The sequence below is a fragment of the Lissotriton helveticus genome, chromosome 3_1 (assembly GCF_964261635.1).
Source record: "Lissotriton helveticus chromosome 3_1, aLisHel1.1, whole genome shotgun sequence".
Classification (NCBI taxonomy): Eukaryota; Metazoa; Chordata; class Amphibia; order Caudata; family Salamandridae; genus Lissotriton; species Lissotriton helveticus.
The window spans coordinates 46,215,547-46,238,015 of record NC_136061.1 but is presented as its reverse complement, the minus strand read 5'-3'; the positions used below and the strand labels follow the sequence as shown (position 1 = coordinate 46,238,015).

At 52.2% G+C, this 22,469-nt stretch overlaps 1 protein-coding gene across 1 annotated transcript in view; it reads right to left on the bottom strand.

Moving 5' to 3' along the window:
- Nucleotides 1-22,469, bottom strand: part of SLC23A3 (solute carrier family 23 member 3) — a 264,087-nt gene that overhangs the window by 6,086 nt on the left and 235,532 nt on the right. The window contains exon 11 of the mRNA XM_078683500.1: nucleotides 2,186-2,281. Coding sequence (XP_078539626.1) covers nucleotides 2,186-2,281 — 96 coding nt within the window. The remainder of the gene's footprint in view (nucleotides 1-2,185; nucleotides 2,282-22,469) is intronic.

The window sequence follows — 22,469 nt, the reverse complement described above, 5'->3', positions numbered from 1 at the left end:
TGAGACACAGTCAAAGTGTGAGAGGCCAGATAAGAAATAAGTGAGACTCCATAAATGTGTAAGAGGCCAGTGATAAGGGATGAGTGAGACTGCATAAAAGTGTAAGAGGCCAGTGATAAGGAGATGAGGGAAGCTTCACTGAAGTGTGTAAGGCCAATGATAAGAAATTAGTGAGAGTCCATGTTTGCTTGTTAGTTTATTTATATAGCACGGCTTATCAGCCATGAGGGTTTCTAGGCGTTGTCCATGGGCACAGGAAATCTAGGTGAATTGCCCAAATCACACGATGTTGCACTGACACCGAGACTCGTAACACAGATCCCCAGCTCCCGAGCTGGCAGCTCTGACCCCTGCTTTTTGTGGAACAAACTACCTAGGCAGTAATTCTAATGAAAGGACCAGCACTAAAGTTGAACAGTTTCAAGTCGTAACAAAGTTTATTACAGTCACATAAAAAAATACATGTATCATACATCAATAATTAAAAATATACCTTCCATAGAAAGTACATATACATAAATAATATCATAAAAAATTCGTGGACATAAAGGAATAAGTTGTGTGTCGACGCGTTTCGGCGACCAGCGCCTTTCTCAAGACAGATTACAACTTTCAAAAACAGAAGTGAACTAGACACAATAATTCACGTCACAGTGGTTAGAATTTCAACACTGTGGGGATCCATGTGATTCATAAAACTGAGTTACCATTTCTGTTTGAGAATAATTCTAATCAGAAAAGGTTCTAGTTATAATGGCAAAGCCAGGTACTCGGATACTTCAGCACATTGACTATTTGGGTCTTTATTCCCAGGATTCAAGGACTTCCTGCACACGGAGATCTTAGATTACGTCGCCTCTCCAGTCTATTTATTATACTTGACGAGCTTGAGGATACCAGCGTTGTCCGACAATTCGAGAAATCACGAATGTCTATGTTTTCAGATAGGTCGCTGTCTAATACTCAATGTACTACAGGTGGCAGTTCTCAGTTACAAGCCTCAAATATAGGCTCCTTAAGTCTCTGCGTTGTAGCGCGATGTGAATATACAAAGTATTCAGACGATAGAAGCCACTCGATTGAATCCTTTAGTTTCTTAGATGGAAACCGCATAGAGGCGAACTTCTTACTCGGTCAGGGTCCTTGATGCAAGCTCTGACCCCTGCACCACATCCTCTCCCTCTCTCCGCTCCATAAAAGTGTAAGAGACCAGTGAAAACGAGATGAGTGAACTTCACTGAAGTGTGTATGGGCAGTGATAAGGCATGAGGGAGGTTCCATAAGGATGCATGAGGTCAACGAGAAAGTGAGGAATGATATTCCATACTACTGCATAAGGTAAGCAAGAAAGGGTTAAGCAGGACTTGACTGATGTTGTGTTTGTCATTATCACACAGAATGTTCGGGACTCAAGTGTGTAAGGTTAGTTTGAGGAAATGAGTGAGACGGCATTGCAGTATTATTATCCAGTATTGAGGAGAATGAGTAAGATGAGGGCAATCATGAAAACAGGGACCACCATTATGGACGTCTGAATTTACTACTTCTGGTGTATTTATCTATATCTGACACCCACACAACACATTGGCTGCACAAAGCCTGCTTCTCCCCCTACACCCACACAACACATTGGCTGCACCGAGCCTGCTTCTACCCCTACACACACACAACACATTGGCAGCACAAAGCCTACTTCTCCCCCTAGTCCCACCCCTGCTTATACAATTTCACAGTGATCATTCCTCAAAGCCCTGTGTATCACCAATCTCACCAACATATTCTCAATGCCATCAAAACCACTTCCTATAAATAGGATGTCTTGCCATTGTCCCTCGTGAAATCTCTCCCCGCGGACGTTCCCTTACATCTACACGACATTTCGAACACCTCCAGAAGCTCTGAAGCCAGGACAGGCACTCCCACTCCTAAAGAGACCTACTCTAGACTCTGATGACCTCTCCAACTCCTGGTTCAACACTCATCCAGCCTTCAATGGCAAGATCATTCAAACAGCAATCCATGTTCAACTCGAAGATCACAAGCTAACCATCTCCTGATTGACCATCAGTCTGGATTGGGATCACACTGCAGCATGGAGGTGGCTCAATGAACAGCTCCTTGTTGGATCCCATGGGATGGCCTGTGGGAACTCAAAGTGGCCAATGCCATGCAAGCTTTTTCTCACCTGAGACAGTGTTGTCTAGGAAGAAAGAGAACACAGCGCCTAGGAGTACAGGAGACATCAGCAACGACAGAAGGAGAAGATCCAGAGAGCCAGAACCTAGAGGAAAGAACATTGTATGAGTAACTGATGTAGCTGCAGGTGTATAAGTATCTAAGGCACAGCAACTTAAAGGTGATGGGGTGACAACAGTACAACTAAAGTCCTACAGCACCAGCACCGCACCTGCACACGCCTCGTAGACTCTAGTGGTAGCTCTTTTATTTCTCATCACTGACTCACACACTTCATGGCATCTCACTCCACCCCTCCACTGTTCACATACACCTCATTGCATCTCACTCCACCCCATCACTGTTCACCTACACTTCATTGCATCTCACTCCACCCCATCACTGTTCACATACACTTCATTGCATCTCACTCCACCCCATCACTGTTCACATACACTTCATTGCATCTCACTCCACCCCATCACTGTTCACATACACTTCATTGCATGTCACTCCACCCCATCACTGTTCACATACACTTCATTGCATCTCACTCCACCCCATCACTGTTCACCGACACTTCATTGCATCTCACTCCACCCCATCACTGTTCACATACACTTCATTGCATCTCACTCCAACCCATCACTGTTCACATACACTTCATTGCATCTCACTCCACCCCATCACTGTTCACCAACACTTCATTGCATCTCACTCCAACCCATCACTGTTCACCTACACTCCTGCTTCTCGGTTAATGCCACATTTTGGCTGTAGCAGTGTTTGCCAGCTCCTCGGTTAATGTCACACGTGGGTGTAGCAGTGTTTGCCAGCTCCCTCCTGCTCCTGGGTTAATGCCACACTGTGGCTGCAGCAGTGTTGGCCAGTTCCACACCACTCCATAGGTGGAGTGGTGTGGCTCACTGGTTAGAGGCGGCAGACCCGGGAGCAGAAGTCGGCCCGGGACCAGGGTTCAATTCCCGACGCGGCAGGGTCAGGACCAGGGTCAGCGGACTCAACAATTCTCGCCCCGGTGCCTAATCTAACCTGGGGTCCCACTCGGCAACTCTGGGCATTAGCTTGCCTAATCTCCACAACGGCCCCATCAACGCCGGGGATGCCTGGCTCCACCTTGGGGATTCCCAGTAGGGACCATCCCACAGGAAAAGCCAGGACGGGTTCCCCAGCGGTATACAGCGCCGGGACGCCCCTTTGCTGGGGCAGCTGTGCGCTTTACAAGTATACGACATTTAACATTTAACATTTAATGCAACACTGTGGCTGTAGCAGTGTTTGCCAGAACCCTTCACCTCCTTGGTTAATGCCACACTGTGGCTGTAGCAGTGTTTGCCAGCTCCCTCCAACTCCTGGGTTAATGCCACACTTTGGCTTTAGCAGTGTTTGCCAGCTCCTGAGTTAATGCCACTCTGTGGCTGTAGCAGTATTTGCCAGATCCCTCCAGCTACCGGGTTAATGCCACATTTTGGCTGTAGCAGTGTTTCCCAGCTCCCTCCTGCTCCTGGGTTAATGCCACACTGTGGCTGTAGCAGTGTTTGCAGCCCCCTCCAACTTCCAGGTTAATGCCACACTGTGGCTGTAGCATTGCTTGCCAGCTCCCTCCAGGTCCTCGGTTAACGCCTCACTGTGGCTGTAGTAGTGTTTGATAGCTCCCTCCAGCTACCGGGATAATGCCACTCTGTGGCTGTAGCAGTATTTGCCAGCTCCCTCCTGCTTCTCGGTTAATGCCACATTGTGGCTATAGCAGTGTTTGCCAGCTCACTCCAGCTCCTCAGTTAATGCCACACTGTGGCTGTAGCAGTGTTTGCCAGCTCCCTCCAGCTCCTCGGTTAATGCCACACTGTGTCTGTAGCAGTGTTTGCCAGCTCCCTCCAGCTCCTCGGTTAATGCCACACTGTGGCTGTAGCAGTGTTTGCCAGCTCCCTCCAGCTCCTCGGTTAATGCCACACTGTGGCTGTAGCAGTGTTTGCCAGCTCCCTCCAGCTCCTCGGTTAATGCCACACTGTGGCTCTAGCAGTGTTTGCCAGCTCCCTCCAGCTCCTCGGTTAATGCCACACTGTGGCTGTAGCAGTGTTTGCCAGCTCCCTCCAGCTCCTCGGTTAATGCCTCACTGTGGCTGTAGCAGTGTTTGCCAGCTCCCTCCAGCTCCTGGGTTAATGCCACACAGTGGCTGTAGCAGTGTTTGCCAGCTCCCTCCTGCTCCTCGGTTAATGCCACACTGTGGCTATAACAGTGTTTGCCAGCTCACTCCTGCTCCTCGGTTAATACCACACTGTGGCAGTAGCAGTGTTTGCCAGCTCCCTTCTGCGTTAATGTCACACTGTGGCTGTAGCAGTGTTTGCCAGCTCCTGCGGTAATGCCACACTGTGGCTGTAGCAGTGTTTCCAGCTCCGTCCAGCTCCTCAGTTAATGCCACACTGTGGGTGTAGCAGAATTTGCCATCTCCCTCCTGGGTTAATGCCACACTGTGGCTGTAGCAGTGTTTGCCAGCTCCCTCTAGCTCCTCGGTTAATACCACACTGTGGCTGTAGCAGTGTTTGCCAGCTCCCTCCTGCCCCTGGGTTAATGCCACTCTGTGGCTGCAGCAGTGTTGGACAGTTCCCGAGTTAGCGCCCCACTGTGGCTGTAGCAGTGTTTGCCAGCTCCCTCCTGCTCCTCGGTTAATACCACACTGTGGCTGTAGCAGTGTTTGCCAGCTCCCTCCAGCTCCTCAGTTAATGCTGCACTGTGGCTGTAGCAGTGTTTGCCAGCTCCCTCCTGTTCCTTGGTTAACCTCATGGGTGCTGCTGACGAGCTCAGCTCGTCACGCCCGTTGGAACGTTCGCACGCGGGGCTAATTTCCCCGCTGTGCTGAACGTTCCAAAAACAGGTGCAGCAGTGACGAGCTGAGCTCGTCATGAGGGCAGCTCCGCTGCACTTCATGACGAGCTGAGCTCGTCACCAGCACGGCGGCACCGCGCACGGCCCCCTCCCCCAGCAGCGAAGGGGTTTATGCCATACTGTGGCTGTAGCAGTGTTTGCCAGCTCCCTCCAGCTCCTCAGTTAATGCCACACTGTGGCTGTAGCAGTGTTTGCCAGCTCCTGATTTAATGCCACACTGTGGCGGTTGCAGTGTTTGCCAGCTCCTACCTGCTCCCGGGGTAATGCCACACCGTGGCTGTAGCAGTGTTTGCCAGCTCCCACCTGCTCCCGGGGGTATTGCCACACTTTGGCTGTAGCAGTGTTTCCAGTTCCCTCCAACTCCTCAGTTAAAACCACACGTGGGCGTAGCAGTGTTTCCCAGCTTCCACCTGCTCCTGGGTTAATGCCACACTGTGGCTGTAGCAGTGTTAGCCAGCTCCCTTGAGCTACCGGGTTAATGCCTCACTGTGGCTGTAGCAGTGTTTGCCAGCTCCTGCCAGCTTCTCGGTTAATACCACACTAAGGCTGTAGCAGTATTTCCCAGCTCCCTCCTGCTCCTCTGTTAATACCACACTGTGGCTGTAGCAGTGTTTGCCAGCTCCCTCCAGCTCCTCGGTTAATGCCGCACTGTGCTGTAGCAGTGTTTGCCAGCTCCCTCCTCCGTTAATGCCACACTGTGGTTGTAGCAGTGTTTGCCAGCTCCCGGGTTAATGCCACCCTCTGGCAGTAGAAGTGTTTGCCAGCTCCCTCCAGCTCCTCAGTTAATGCCACGCTGTGGCTGTAGCAGTATTTGCCAGCTCCCTCCAACACCTGAGTTAATGCCACACTGTGGCTGCAGCAGTGTTTGCCAGCTCCCTCCAGCTCCTGGGTTAATGCCACACAGTGGCTGTAGCAGTGTTTGCCTGCTCCCTCCTGCTCCTCGGTTAATGCCACACTGTGGCTATAACAGTGTTTGCCAGCTCACTCCAGCTCCTCAGTTAATGCCACACTGTGGCTGTAGCAGTGTTTGCCAGCCAGCTCCCTCCAGCTCCTCGGTTAATGCCACACTGTGGCTGTAGCAGTGTTTGCCAGCTCCCTCCAGCTCCTCGGTTAATGCCACACTGTGGCTATAACAGTGTTTGCCAGCTCCCTCCAGCTCCTCGGTTAATGCCACACTGTGGCTGTAGCAGTGTTTGCCAGCTCCCTCCAGCTCCTCGGTTAATGCCACACTGTGGCTGTAGCAGTGTTTGCCAGCTCCCTCCAGCTCCTCGGTTAATGCCTCACTGTGGCTGTAGCAGTGTTTGCCAGCTCCCTCCAGCTCCTGGGTTAATGCCACACAGTGGCTGTAGCAGTGTTTGCCAGCTCCCTCCTGCTCCTCGGTTAATGCCACACTGTGGCTATAACAGTGTTTGCCAGCTCCCTCCAGCTCCTCGGTTAATGCCTCACTGTGGCTGTAGCAGTGTTTGCCAGCTCCCTCCAGCTCCTGGGTTAATGCCACACAGTGGCTGTAGCAGTGTTTGCCAGCTCCCTCCTGCTCCTCGGTTAATGCCACACTGTGGCTATAACAGTGTTTGCCAGCTCACTCCTGCTCCTCGGTTAATACCACACTGTGGCAGTAGCAGTGTTTGCCAGCTCCCTTCTGCGTTAATGTCACACTGTGGCTGTAGCAGTGTTTGCCAGCTCCTGCGGTAATGCCACACTGTGGCTGTAGCAGTGTTTCCAGCTCTGTCCAGCTCCTCAGTTAATGCCACACTGTGGGTGTAGCAGAATTTGCCATCTCCCTCCTGGGTTAATGCCACACTGTGGCTGTAGCAGTGTTTGCCAGCTCCCTCTAGCTCCTCGGTTAATACCACACTGTGGCTGTAGCAGTGTTTGCCAGCTCCCTCCTGCCCCTGGGTTAATGCCACTCTGTGGCTGCAGCAGTGTTGGACAGTTCCCGAGTTAACGCGCCACTGTGGCTGTAGCAGTGTTTGCCAGCTCCCTCCTGCTCCTCGGTTAATACCACACTGTGGCTGTAGCAGTGTTTGCCAGCTCCCTCCAGCTCCTCAGTTAATGCTGCACTGTGGCTGTAGCAGTGTTTGCCAGCTCCCTCCTGCTCCTGGGTTAATGCCACACTGAGGCTGTAGCAGTGTTTGCCAACTCCCTCCAGCTCCTCAGTTAATGCTGCACTGTGGCTGTAGCAGTGTTTGCCAGCTCCCTCCTGTTCCTTGGTTAACCTCATGGGTGCTGCTGACGAGCTCAGCTCGTCACGGCCGTTGGAACGTTCGCACGCGGGGCTAATTTCCCCGCTGTGCTGAACGTTCCAAAAACAGGTGCAGCAGTGACGAGCTGAGCTCGTCATGAGGGCAGCTCCGCTGCACTTCATGACGAGCTGAGCTCGTCACCAGCACGGCGGCACCGCGCACGGCCCCCCTCCCCCAGCAGCGAAGGGGTTTATGCCATACTGTGGCTGTAGCAGTGTTTGCCAGCTCCCTCCAGCTCCTCAGTTAATGCCACACTGTGGCTGTAGCAGTGTTTGCCAGCTCCTGATTTAATGCCACACTGTGGCGGTTGCAGTGTTTGCCAGCTCCTACCTGCTCCCGGGGTAATGCCACACCGTGGCTGTAGCAGTGTTTGCCAGATCCTGATTTAATGCCACACTGTGGCGATTGCAGTGTTTGCCAGCTCCCACCTGCTCCCGGGGGTATTGCCACACTTTGGCTGTAGCAGTGTTTCCAGTTCCCTCCAACTCCTCAGTTAATGCCACACGTGGGCGTAGCAGTGTTAGCCAGCTTCCACCTGCTCCTGGGTTAATGCCACACTGTGACTGTAGCAGTGTTAGCCAGCTCCCTTGAGCTACCGGGTTAATGCCTCACTGTGGCTGTAGCAGTGTTTGCCAGCTCCTGCCAGCTTCTCGGTTAATACCACACTAAGGCTGTAGCAGTATTTCCCAGCTCCCTCCTGCTCCTCGGTTAATACCACACTGTGGCTGTAGCAGTGTTTGCCAGCTCCCTCCAGCTCCTCGGTTAATGCCACACTGTGGTTGTAGCAGTGTTTGCCAGCTCCCGGGTTAATGCCACCCTCTGGCAGTAGAAGTGTTTGCCAGCTCCCTCCAGCTCCTCAGTTAATGCCACACTGTGGCTGTAGCAGTATTTGCCAGCTTCCTCCAACACCTGAGTTAATGCCACACTGTGGCTGCAGCAGTGTTTGCCAGCTCCCTCAAGCTCCTGGGTTAATGCCACACAGTGGCTGTAGCAGTGTTTGCCTGCTCCCTCCTGCTCCTCGGTTAATGCCACACTGTGGCTATAACAGTGTTTGCCAGCTCACTCCTGCTCCTCGGTTAATACCACACTGTGGCAGTAGCAGTGTTTGCCAGCTCCCTCCTGCGTTAATGTCACACTGTGGCTGTAGCAGTGTTTGCCAGCTCCTGCGGTAATGCCACACTGTGGCTGTAGCAGTGTTTCCAGCTCCGTCCAGCTCCTCAGTTAATGCCACACTGTGGGTGTAGCAGAATTTGCCATCTCCCTCCTGGGTTAATGCCACACTGTGGCTGTAGCAGTGTTTGCCAGCTCCCTCTAGCTCCTCGGTTAATACCACACTGTGGCTGAAGCAGTGTTTGCCAGCTCCCTCCTGCCCCTGGGTTAATGCCACTCTGTGGCTGCAGCAGTGTTGGACAGTTCCCGAGTTAACGCCCCACTGTGGCTGTAGCAGTGTTTGCCAGCTCCCTCCTGCTCCTCGGTTAATACCACACTGTGGCTGTAGCAGTGTTTGCCAGCTCCCTCCAGCTCCTCAGTTAATGCTGCACTGTGGCTGTAGCAGTGTTTGCCAGCTCCCTCCTGCTCCTGGGTTAATGCCACACTGAGGCTGTAGCAGTGTTTGCCAGCTCCCTCCAGCTCCTCAGTTAATGCTGCACTGTGGCTGTAGCAGTGTTTGCCAAATCCCTCCTGTTCCTTGGTTAACCTCATGGGTGCTGCTGACGAGCTCAGCTCGTCACGGCCGTTGGAACGTTCGCACGCGGGGCTAATTTCCCCGCTGTGCAGAACGTTCCAAAAACAGGTGCAGCAGTGACGAGCTGAGCTCGTCATGAGGGCAGCTCCGCTGCACTTCATGACGAGCTGAGCTCGTCACCAGCACGGCGGCACCGCACACGGCCCCCTCCCCCACCAGCGAAGGGGTTTATGCCATACTGTGGCTGTAGCAGTGTTTGCCAGCTCCCTCCAGCTCCTCAGTTAATGCCACACTGTGGCTGTAGCAGTGTTTGCCAGCTCCTGATTTAATGCCACACTGTGGCGGTTGCAGTGTTTGCCAGCTCCCACCTGCTCCCGGGGTAATGCCACACCTTGGCTGTAGCAGTGTTTGCCAGATCCTGATTTAATGCCACACTGTGGCGGTTGCAGTGTTTGCCAGCTCCCACCTGCTCCCGGGGGTATTGCCACACTTTGGCTGTAGCAGTGTTTCCAGTTCCCTCCAACTCCTCAGTTAATGCCACACGTGGGCGTAGCAGTGTTTGCCAGCTCCCTCCAGCTCCTCAGTTAATGCCGCACTGTGGCTGTAGCAGTGTTTGCCAGCTCCTGATTTAATGCCACACTGTGGCGGTTGCAGTGTTTGCCAGCTCCCACCTGCTCCCGGGGTAATGCCACACCGTGGCTGTAGCAGTGTTTGCCAGATCCTGATTTAATGCCACACTGTGGCGGTTGCAGTGTTTGCCAGATCCCACCTGCTCCCGGGGGTATTGCCACACTTTGGCTGTAACAGTGTTTCCAGTTCCCTCCAACTCCTCAGTTAATGCCACACTGTGGCTGTAGCAGTGTTAGCCAGCTCCCTCGAGCTACCGGGTTAATGCCTCACTGTGGCTGTAGCAGTGTTTGCCAGCTCCTGCCAGGTTCTCGGTTAATACCACACTAAGGCTGTAGCAGTATTTCCCAGCTCCCTCCTGCTCCTCGGTTAATACCACACTGTGGCTGTAGCAGTGTTTGCCAGCTCCCTCCAGTCCTCGGTTAATGCCACACTGTGCTGTAGCAGTGTTTGCCAGCTCCCTCCTCCGTTAATGCCACACTGTGGTTGTAGCAGTGTTTGCCAGCTCCCAGGTTAATGCCACCCTGTGGCAGTAGAAGTGTTTGCCAGCTCCCTCCAGCTCCTCAGTTAATGCCACGCTGTGGCTGTAGCAGTATTTGCCAGCTCCCTCAAACACCTGCGTTAATGCCACACTGTGGCTGCAGCAGTGTTGGCCAGTTCCAGAGTTAATGCCACACTGTGGCTGTAGCAGTGTTTGCCAGCTCCCTCCTGCTCCTCGGTTATTACCACACTGTGGCTGTAGCAGTGTTTGCCAGCTCCCTCCTGCTCCTCGGTTAATACCACACTGTGGCTGTAGCAGTGTTTGCCAGCTCCCTCCTGCTCCTGGGTTAATGCCACACTGTGGCTGTAGCAGTGTTTACCATTTCCCTCCAGCTCCTCGGTTAATACCACACTGAGGCTGTAGCAGTGTTTTCCCGCTCCTGATTTAATGCCACACTTTGGCTGCAGCAGTGTTTCCAGCTCCCTCCTGCTCCTGGGTTAATGCCACACTGTGGCTGTAGCAGTGCTTGCCAGCTCCCTCTAGCTCCTTGGTTAATGCATCACTGTGACTGTAGTAGTGTTTATCAGCTCCATCCAGCTACCGGGTTAATGCCACACTGTGGCTGTAGCAGTGTATGCCAGCTCCCGGTTCAATGCCACACTGTGACTGTAGCAGTGCCTATCAGCTCCCTCCCACTCCTGGGTTAACACCACACTCTGGCTATAGCAGTGTTTGCCAGCTCCTACCAGCTTCTCGGTTAATACCACACTAAGGCTGTAGCAGAATTTTCCCAGCTCCCTCCAGCTCCTCAGTTAATGCCACACTGGGCTGTAGTAGTGCTAGCCAGCTCCCTCCAGCTCATCAGGTAATTCCACACTGTGGCTGTAGCAGTACTTGCCATTTCCCTCCAATACCTGGGTTAATGCCACACTGTGGCTGTAGCAGTGTTTTCCAGCTCCCTCCAGCTCCTCGGTTAATGCCACACGTGGGCGTAGCAGTGTTTCCCAGCTTCCTCCTGCTCCTGGGTTAATGCCACACTGTGGCTGTAGCAGTGTTTGCCAGCTCCTGCCAGCTTCTCGGTTAATACCACACTAAGGCTGTATCAGTATTTCCCAGCTCCCTCCTGCTCCTCGGTTAATACCACACTGTGGCTGTAGCAGTGTTTGCCAGCTCCCTCCAGCCCCTCGGTTAATGCCGCACTGTGCTGTAGCAGTGTTTGCCAGCTCCCTCCTCCGTTAATGCCACACTGTGGTTGTAGCAGTGTTTGCCAGCTCCCGGGTTAATGCCACCCTATGGCTGTAGAAGTGTTTGCCAGCTCCCTCCACCTCCTCAGTTAATGCCATGCTGTGGCTGTAGCAGTATTTGCCAGCTCCCTCCAAAACCTGAGTTAATGCCACACTGTGGCTGCAGCAGTGTTGGCCAGTTCCAGAGTTAATGCCACACTGTGACTGTAGCAGTGTTTGCCAGCTCCCTCCTGCTCCTCGGTTAATACCACACTGTGGCTGTAGCAGTGTTTGCCAGCTCCCTCCTGCTCCTCGGTTAATGCCACACTGTGCCTGTATCAGTGTTTGCCAGCTCCCTCCTGCTCCTGGGTTAATGCCACAATGTGGCTGTAGCAGTGTTTGCCAGCTCCCTCCTGCTCCTCGGTTAATGCCACACTGTGGCTGTAGCAGTGTTTACCATTTTCCTCCAGCTCCTCGGTTAATACCACACTGAGGCTGTAGCTGTGTTTTCCCGCTCCTGATTTAATGCCACACTGTGGCTGTAGCAGTGTTTCCAGCTCCCTCCTGCTCCTGGGTTAATGCCACACTGTGGCTGTAGCAGTGCTTGCCAGCTCCCTCTAGCTCCTTGGTTAATGCATCACTGTGACTGTAGTAGTGTTTGTCAGCTCCCTCCAGCTACCGGGTTAATGCCTCACTGTGGCTGTAGCAGTGTTTGCCAGCTCCCTCCTGCTCCTCGGTTAATACCACACTATGGCTGTAGCAGTGTTTGCCAGCTCCCTCCTGCTCCTCGGTTAATACCACACTGTGGCTGTAGCAGTGTTTGCCAGCTCCCTCCTGCTCCTCGGTTAATACCACAATATGGCTGTAGCAGTGTTTGCCAGCTCCCTCCTGCTCCTCGGTTAATACCACACTGTGGCTGTAGCAGTGTTTGCCAGCTCCCTCCTGCTCCTCGGTTAATGCCACACTGTGGCTGTAGCAGTGCTTGGCAGCTCCCTCCTGCTCCTGGGTTAATGCCACACTGTGGCTGTAACAGTGTTTGCCAGCTCCCTCCTGCTCCTGGGTTAATGCCACACTGTGGCTGTAGCAGTGTTTGCCAGCTCCCTCCTGCTCCTCGGTTAATGCCACACTGTGGCTGTAGCAGTGTTTGCCAGCTCCCTCCTGCTCCTCGGTTAATGCCACACTGTGGCTGTAGCAGTGTTTACCATTTCCCTCCAGCTCCTCGGTTAATACCACACTGAGGCTGTAGCAGTGTTTTCCCGCTCCTGATTTAATGCCACACTTTGGCTGCAGCAGTGTTTCCAGCTCCCTCCTGCTCCTGGGTTAATGCCACACTGTGGCAGTGGCAGTGCTTGCCAGCTCTCTCGGGCTCCTTGGTTAATGCATCACTGTGACTGTAGTAGTGTTTGTCAGCTCCCTCCAGCTACCAGTTTAATGCCACACTGTGGCTGTAGCAGTGCTAGCCGGCTCCTTCGAGCTCCTTGGTTAATACCACACTGTGGCTGTAGCAGTATGTGCCATTTCTTAGTCAATGCCACACTGTGGCTGTAGCAGTGAATGCCAGCTCCCGGTTTAATGCCACACTGTGACTGTAGCAGTGCCTATCAGCTCCCTCCAACTCCTGGGTTAATGCCACACTATGTTAAAATCTGGATTGTGGCGTAAACATTATCGGCGCCATCTTGTCCTTTTCAGATCCATACGTGCGCGTAAGCAGCAACCATTTTGATTGCCATGGCCTCTCTGCCCACTCCCGATAGCCAGCGTCTCTCTCTCCCCCTCACTTCCCAGCCTCGCAAGCATCCCCGACAACCCCCGGTCTCTCCTGCTTGGGTCATAAACGCACCTCCAGCGCGACCCTGCCTCCGAGCCACATCCCGTGCTGAACCCCCCTCACTCTTTCATCTCATTCATAGAACAGGCCCTTTTGATAACCTCTTCCTCCCTGCCCGATTGTCCGGCCTGACCCCAGGCCATCACTTAGCTCAGCAGATGCAGTTTATTGCCCCCTACAGTAGGACCTCGCCCCACATCAAAGGAGCGGGGATTAATCAATGCCTTCACCCCCCTAGATCGGACCGATCGCCCACATTCCTGTTCCCAGCGGAATGTCCAGCTGTGCGATAGCCATCATGCTGTGATTTGGGTGGGGACCTCTACTGTAGATATGTGTGAGAACGGGCCTGAACCGGGGATTCCAAAGATGCCTTTGTGAACTTCAAAGCAATACCACGGATGTCATAAATGTAATGAAGCCATAAACATGTGTATAAGAGGCCAGGCCTCAGAGATGCGGTTAGAGCACCTCGAAACGATACCTCGTTGTCTGATCTGATGTGTTCTGCTCCGTCGGAAATAAACTCCTGTTTCCTGCCTTCCAGTCTCCAGCGCCTGCCTTTTTATTTGATAATCGTGAGTTGGGTGAGAAGCGGCTAACGCCGGGCAAACCTTGAAAAGGGGTAATCGACCTGATCTGCCTGAACCCTTTTGTTTACAATTGGTGCCCAACGTGGGGCCCATCAGCGACACGTGGATCCAGTGGGAGAGGTCCTGACGACGGAATGAACGACTGCAACGATCGGGAAGTGCACCTGCCCGATAGACCCTCGTCTGGCAGCCGATCATCCGAACTTCACTGGTTCCGAGCAGACCTCTCTCGAGTGATCGGGCGCTGGAATCGGAAGACAGGAAACTGTCCATGCTGTCCGGGTAAGGTCGTGTAACACGACAAACTGTGAAATATTTGATTGATTGATTGATTGGAAAATACTAGTATTACTCTCCGAATTATTGGTTCTCTTGGAGATTCTCTGTCTACAAATGGAGAGGAATAGAAAGTATTCTCTCTTCCTTTGCAGGTAGTGAAGGGTAGGTAACGCAGGCCTTTGCCCCCGTTGTAATCCGTCGTGCCTATCTTTCTCCCCCACTGATTGATTGTTTGCCCGAACATTGTTTGTTCGAGGATTGCTTTCTCGAGAATTCTCTATCTACAAACGGGAAGGATAAAAGTATCCTGTCCTCCTTTGCGGATAGTGAAGAATAGGTAACGCAGGCTTTTGCCCCCGTTGTAACCCGTCGTGCCTATTTCTTTCTCGCCACTGATTGTTTGATTGAACGGACATTGATTGTTCGATACTGGTTCTTTTGAGGTATTCTCTGCTTACAAATAACGTGGAATAGAGATATTCTGTCTAGTCTTTGTAAGCAGTGAAAGGGTAGGTAGCGCAGGCTTTTGCCCCCGTTGTAACCCGTCGCGCCTATTTTTCCTCATTTGATTGATTGATTGTTTGCCCGAACATTGACTGTTTGGAATTGGTTCTCTCTTTGGGTATTCCCTATTTGCGAATACTGTAGAATAGAAATATTCTGTCTAGTCTTCGCAAAGTAGTGAAGGATAGGTAGTGCAGACTTTTGTCCCCATTGTAACCCGTCATGCCTATCTTCTCCCCATTGTTCAGTAGTTGGTTCAGCCCGGACCGCTTATTAGAGGTGGATCATCCGGCCCCTCTGGAGGGCACCCCTAATAAGGATATGTTTTTAAAGTATGGACTAGTCGCCGTAGCTTATAGTAAGTTATGGCATAAATATACTAAAAAGGATCAGGAAAATCAGTGGCCACTGATAGGATCCTTCGATGACGCAAAAATAAGCGTGCTGGAAACAGCCCTTTGTAACAATAAAACAACGCCCACTATGCTTGATAGTTTCGGCATGTGGCGCAAAGAAGCAGAGCAACGAAAGAAAAGAGAAGAAGCCAGAATAGGAAAAGAGTTACGAAAGGCAGCCCACCTGACCGCTAAGAAACTAGAAGAAGAAATAAAAGAAAGAGAGGAGGGCAGGCAAAAGCAGGAATCTGAGTCGGTAGGTCAATGCCCTGTTAGGACCCCCTCTACGCTCTACCCTGAGCTGTCCTCCAAACAACGGGCGAACAATGAGTTACTGCTAGGTCCTCCGATCATCTACATGCCCCCCCCATATGCCCCCTCCCAACCTCTAGTACAGCACCCGCCAGCTCCGAGTGCAAATGAGAATAACCTTGGAGCTAGTACCCCACCGGCCTCCGCACCGGCCGCATTAGTAACGACATCAGATGAACTCGAGACTAGGAAGCAGCCACCAGCCAGACTGAATAGATTGAGCAAAGATGAGCGGGATGGAATTGACAAGATAGTAAAGACACTGGTAGAACGGAAGGAGAGCGAAGAATACACGATAGATATGCACAATTCACATGCTGGTAGCCACAGACGGTATTTCATGTTACGGTTTAGCTACCACACCCTGAACGCATATGAGGATAGGTATCAGAATCAAGGTCCTGCTAAACTGACAGCTTTATATAGAAAAGTCAATGTTGGAGACGAGGCTGAGCACGACGCGACGGACCTCTTCATGCAAACGCTTGAGGTCTTCCGCCACCTCACGGAACAGAAACCAGAAGTTAAGATTACAGTCCCTGAAACGACTGGGTCCTCATCAGAAGTAGCCAACACTATGATGCCTATCAGAGAAGCCGCCCCCTACTGGGTTCCCCCGCGAGGTCAGGGAACAAACGACGATATCAACCACGCAGATGCGAAGGGGAGGGTTGTGTACAACTGGGTTTATCAACCATGGGATCGGCAAGATATTTTAACTTTTAGGCAAACCCTGCCCGATTTAAGAAAGAACCCGACAGCATTTTATACCGAACTAGGTACAGCCTTGGGTTCAACAATAATGACTCTAGCGGACATTGACTTGTTTTTCGGGTTATGTCTGCCGGCTGACGTGTGGAAGCAAATCCGGAAAACCGACCACACAGATCTGTTCGGACATACCTGGAATCAACTCAGTGAACTAGATAGACAGCGAGAGCCCGGAAAGAAACCTGTAAAAGACATACTGGAACTCCCGGACAAAATAGTTCACAAGCTAAAGACATTGATCCCAGAGAAGAAGGTAGACTGGTCGATAGTCACGGCTTGCCGTCAGAAACCCCAGTAAGACGTATCAGAATACTTCTCCCGATTTGAGACGGTGTTCTCCGACTACAGTGGCCAAGACATGACCACTGCAACCGGACAACACCTATTCGTGCAAAACTACGTAAAGGGTCTATCGCAAGAGGTCTCCCAGAAATTACAGACGAGCGAGAGTAGTTGGGGGGCCTCCAAACCTGCAGCTATCCTTCAGATGGCTCAGTACTACGAACACCAAAAGAACGAGAACGATAGGGCGACTGAGAAAAAGAAAAAGGACTTGAAAGAACGAGTGATGATTGCTCAATTGCAAGGAGTGACGACAGGAAGGGAACAGTATAGAGGAAACTACCAGTCGAATGCCCCTAGAAATCCACCCCCTAGAGACCGCACACCCACACCCGGCGCTCCACGAACGGACCTCGATGAGAACCAGTGTGCGTTTTGCAAAGGATTTGGCCACTGGAAGTCTCAATGTCCGGTTCTTCTGGAAATGATTACAAATAAAGAGACGAGGGACATGACGAATGGCCCCAAGACTAGAGGGCAGGGACGAGGGCACACCCACGACACCAACAATGACAGACCTGGCAGACCGAACACGTTTGACCGTCCCCGGCAGAATCAGTGCCAACAGTCTGACTGCGACAATGCCCGCGACTTTGCATAGGACTGCCAAGGGCAAGGAAGGGATCCAGTCGAGCTCTATGTTGACCAGCAAGGTCCTTATGTCACCGCTAAGGTCCTAGGTACGAAGTCTCCATTCCTGGTAGACACTGGCGCAACACGTAGTGCGTTATCTAAACGACTGATTCCAAGGGCACCCTTGTCTGACTCACACATAACATCAATAGGCTTTGATGGAACGCCCTCCACTAACCCCTTATCCGCACCGGTTTCCTTCGAGTTGGACAGTAACCCCACTGACACGACGTTTCTACTTTCCTCTAACACCCCCGATGCCATTATGGGACTTGACTTACTGAAGCATTTCCGAGCTACTATCAGGTGTTCACAGGACGGAGTTCGAGTCATTCTGTACGATAACCCGACTCTGCTCAGACCTCATCCCGCACGACACATGTTCTCCATCTCTGACGCTGACGCATCCTTACTTGACTCTCTACCTCTGTATCTGTGGGCTAAAACTGACGCTGATGTAGGACGAATGATGATCGACCCTGTGCGCATAACTGTTCGCCAAGATGCGATACTCCCAAAACTCCCACAGTATCGGATATCGCCCGAAGGTGAGAAGGCATTGGTAATGATAATCCAGTCCCTGGTAGGGGCAGGAGTGGTAGAGGAAGTAGTCAGCAACATTTGCAACAGCCCTATCCTACCCATTGTGAAGAAGCAGGGCGAGGGAGATGAGAAAGCGTACCGCTTCATCATCGACCTACGAGAAGTCAACAAGGTAGTTGTACCTCAGTACCCCGTGGTCTCAGATATCGCCACCATTCTGACCCTGATTCCTTCCACAGCCACCACCTTCACTGTAATAGACCTCAAGAACGCTTTCTTCTCCATCCCCATCCACCCAGACAGCCGCTACCTTTTCGGCTTCACGTTAAAATCCCGCTCATATAGATTTTGTAGAGCTCCCCAAGGTTACACAGAAAGTCCCAGCATCTATAGCCAGGCCCTCAAGAGGCAGCTGGACGCCGTTCAACTACCGGAGGGAGTGGTGTTGATACAGTACGTCGATGACATCCTTTTGGCGGCCGACACCACTCCACTTGCAGTCACAGCCACCATCCAACTCTTGCACTTCCTTGCGGAAAATGGCCACAAGGTCTCCAAGAAGAAGTTGCAATTCTGCCAACCCCAGGTCACCTACCTAGGCCACCTCTTGTCCAAAGACGGGAGAAAGCTTACACCTGATCGAATCCAGGCCATTCTAGACACCCCTGTCCCAAATACCCAGAAACAGGTCCGCTCCCTGGTAGGCCTCACCTCCTTCTGCCGGCAGTGGTTGCCAAATTTCAGCCTCATTGTAAAGCCACTACTTTCCCTACTAGCCAAAGATGTCCCCTTCCCACTCCCTTGGACCCCCGAATGCCAATCCTCCTTCAAAGAACTTCGGGACGCCCTTTGTTCTGCACCAGTCCTAGGAACCCCTGATTACACCAAACCCTTCTCTCTCTACACCCACGAAAGGGAGGGGTGCGCTTTGTCTGTCCTGACTCAAACTATTGGCCCCAAGCAACGACCATGTGCCTATTTCTCTGCCACCCTTGACCCCGTAGCGAGAGCCTTGCCTGCCTGCCTTCGAGCCGTAGCTGCCGCTGCTGTCTCTATCCGACAAAGTGAGGGGGGATCGTACTCTCGAATTCCCTCACGGTATTGGTGCCCCATGCTGTTGACACCCTCCTAAATCAGACTAAGACACAACACCTGACTAGCGCACGACTGACCGGATACGAACTGACTCTACTTGCACCCCACATCACGCTGAAAAGATGCACCACACTGAACCCAGCCACCTTGTTGCCTCTGCCCGAAAACGACCCAAATGTCCCCCCTATACATGACTGTGTGACCCTCACAGACGAACAGACTAGGAGTAGAGTTGACCTCCGAGACACCGCCTTCACAGACCCTGACGGAGAGCTATGGGTAGACGGCTCTTGCATAAAACTCCCCGACGGCACCACCTCAGCTGCCTATGCAGTTACCACAGCCCGAACTGTAGTTGAAACCGCCCGCATCATGCAACGATCCGCACAGGCGGCAGAACTGATTGCCCTCACACGAGCATGTATTATAGCAACAGGGACTACGGCAAACATTTACACGGACAGCCAGTATGCCTTCGGAGTGGTTCATCATTTTGGACTCTTGTGGAGAGAAAGGGGATTCCTGACGTCCCACGGCACGCCCATCCTCCACGGAGATCTAGTCTCCGCCCTGATTGAAGCAGTTCTCCTCCCCAAACGATTAGCTGTAATCAAATGCCAGGCACACAGGAAGGTGACAGACTTATTCGGACAGGGAAACGCGCTGGCCGACATCACCGCCCGAACCACAGCTGAGAATAGGACGACGACACGCATGTATGTGACCAGGTCACAAGCAGAAAAATGGACTGACGCTAGGGAAACGATTAGGGACATCCAGATGGCCAGCTCACCACACGAATTGACTGAATGGACACGGGTGGGAATGAAAGACGATGAAGGCTGCTGGCGGACAAAGGACACTAACAAATGGTTGCTACCCAATTCATACCTGATCCCCATACTGACTATGGCTCACTCCCCTGCACACATAGGATCCGCCCCCATGATGGAACTCATCTCCAAGGTCTGGCACAACGACAAAATCCCCGACTCAGCCAGACGCCTGGTCCAGCAATGCCTTATCTGCCTGCAACATAACCCTGGGAAAGGAACTGTGGTACCCCGGGGAGGGTTTGGGGTCCCCGACCATCCTTTTGAGGTCCTCCAGATGGACTACATCCAACTAGAAAGAGGCCAAAGCCTGAAGTATGTATTAGTCATTGTGTGTGCTTTCAGCAAATGGGTAGAAGCCTATCCAACCCGTGATAACACTGCCATGACCACTGCCAAGGTACTGCTGAAAGAGTTTTTCCCTCGCTACGGTCTTTGTCGAATTCTATGGAGCGACAACGGCCCCCACTTCATAGCTGAAGTTATCCAACTAATCTTGAAAGGGTTGGGGGTAAAACAGAGGTTTCATGCAGTCTTTCACCCCCAATCCGCTGGCTTAGTTGAGCGACACAACGCCACACTGAAACTAAAACTGTCGAAGATAGTGGCCACCACAGGACTTAAATGGCCAGATGCCCTCCCACTGGCATTGCTATCGATGCGCTCCACTCCCACTAAGCACCATTTGACCCCCCTACGAGGTTGTATTTGGGCGACCGATGAACCTCTGGCCTGCCCCTAAACCGACCTCCATTCACGACGTCCCGGACGTCCTACTGTCTGATTACTTGTGCAAATTGACTAAAACGTTGTCTGTCATTCATCAGCAGGTGCAGCAGGCCATCCCCGATGCTTCCAGGGGTCCGGGTCACGATATCCAACCGGGGGATTATGTGCTGATCCGAAATTTTCAACGGGCGAAGAGTCTGGAACCCCGGTGGACGGGCCCCTGGCAAGTACTGATCACCACCCGGACGGCTCTTCGAGTGGAGGGGAAACGACACTGGCTGCACGCACACCACTGTAAGAAGGTCTCCTCGACCCTGGCCACGACAGAAAACGTCAGCACCCAAGAAGAACTGCTGAACAAAGACCGGCCATCACTGAACTGTTATCCTGATACCGAGGCACTCGAACTTGCAAAAATCTCTGATCCCACTGTGCCATCCAGGGAAGGGTATTTCCTGCGTCGAAAGGAGGGAGCTTCGGCTAAGTAGACCACAGACTGAGTTGAATCTCAGAACGGTAGCCTAAACACAACCAAGGGTTACCCGGAGAGAAGCTAAACGAAGTCTGCGGTTCTGCCCACTACCGAGCACCTCGAAGATGATGGAAGCGCCAGATAAGAAGATGATGGAAGCAACCGGAAATACCCACTACCGGAACCCAAAGACTGACAGTATACACAAATCGAAGACAATTGCCCTTTTCATTGTCCTCCTCTTTTGCCTCCTCCTCATGACTTCCTTCTGGATCGTGGAAGAGAGCGCACCCGCTCATCAGATGTTGCTGACCACTGCACAGCCAACCACTGTGAAAGAGCATCACCTGATCTCCCTTTCGCCTCAGCTCCGAGAAAGGCGTAAGGAGTTCTGGAACAATTCCTTCGTGCAACTGTTGCACCAACACAACCTTGCCGCCAACGCCAACAACTGCTGGATCTGCGGGTTGCTCCCGCATGCCACCGGACACTCCATCCCTTTCATCCCTTCCCCGTTCTCAGTTCATGGCTCCTGCCATGCCTGGTTGATTCTCTTGCAAGAGAGCTACAAGGACAACGCCACTTCTGGTCAAACAGTGTCACACTTCTACCATGGGTTCTGGCTGAACAAAACCGGGAGGACATCTGCTCCCTTTTGTCCTTTGACCTCTGGTTCCTCCTTCCATATGGACATCCCTGCCAAGGAACGAGTTGAAATGCAGGTGTTCCATAATCCAGCCAGACCCACCTTCTCCTACCTACGGAAACGAACTGCTGCCACTCTGACTGTGGCTCTGTCTGTTATCAATGTCACAGGCCTCGTGTGCCTCGAAGGCCTGGGAACGCAGCTGGTGGGTCGCAGTTCCTGCCACATCACCAGAACATTGGACTCAATTGATCCCCCCTCCTTTGTTGCTTCTCCGAATATGTACATTGTTTGTGGCACCAAAGCTTACACTTGGCTTCCAAAAAGTTGGGGGGGTTCTTGCTACATCGCCTTCGTTCTCCCTCCAACGTACGTGGCCCCAGCAAACCATCACCGGCAGAAGCGCGCAAGAGACATTGAACAAGCCGACTCCACCGGAGCACAGTTCCTGGATGCAGTGAAGGGACTTGTTCCTCTGTGGGGCCCAATGGCAAACAGCAGCGCCATCCGACACCTGACTCAGGCAGTAGAAACGACCATGAACATCACGGCTGGCATCCTCACTAACAATACAGCCGAGCTTCAGGCAGTCCGCCTGGTGGCTCTTCAGAACCGCCTTGTTCTAGATGTGGTTCTAGCTGACCGTGGAGGAGCATGCCGCATCATCGGATCCAGCTGTTGCACCTACGTGCCAGATAACTCGCCCTCAGTCTACAAAGCAATCGAGCACCTCCACAGACTTTCCTCAGAGGTTCACCAGGAGCAAGAAGGATGGTCGCTTGGGAGCTGGTTTTGGGTTACTTTGAAGGACTGGGGATGGAGGTTGTTTACATTTATATTGATACCGGTCGTGGTACTGTGTGGGTGCTGCCTAGGTATTCAATGCTTGCCACCTTTGTGCTCACTCATCGCTAACTGCATGTGCCCTAAGACTCCGAATCTCGACACTGAACGTATGAACGCTTTGTATGATATCGAAATACGTAATATAATGGGGATAGACATAAATTGACAAGCTGGCTAGATATGTTGAAAAGGGAGGACTGTTAAAATCTGGATTGTGGCATAAACATTATCGGCGCCATCTTGTCCTTTTCAGATCCATACGTGCGCGTAAGCAGCAACCATTTTGATTGCCATGGCCTCTCTGCCCACTC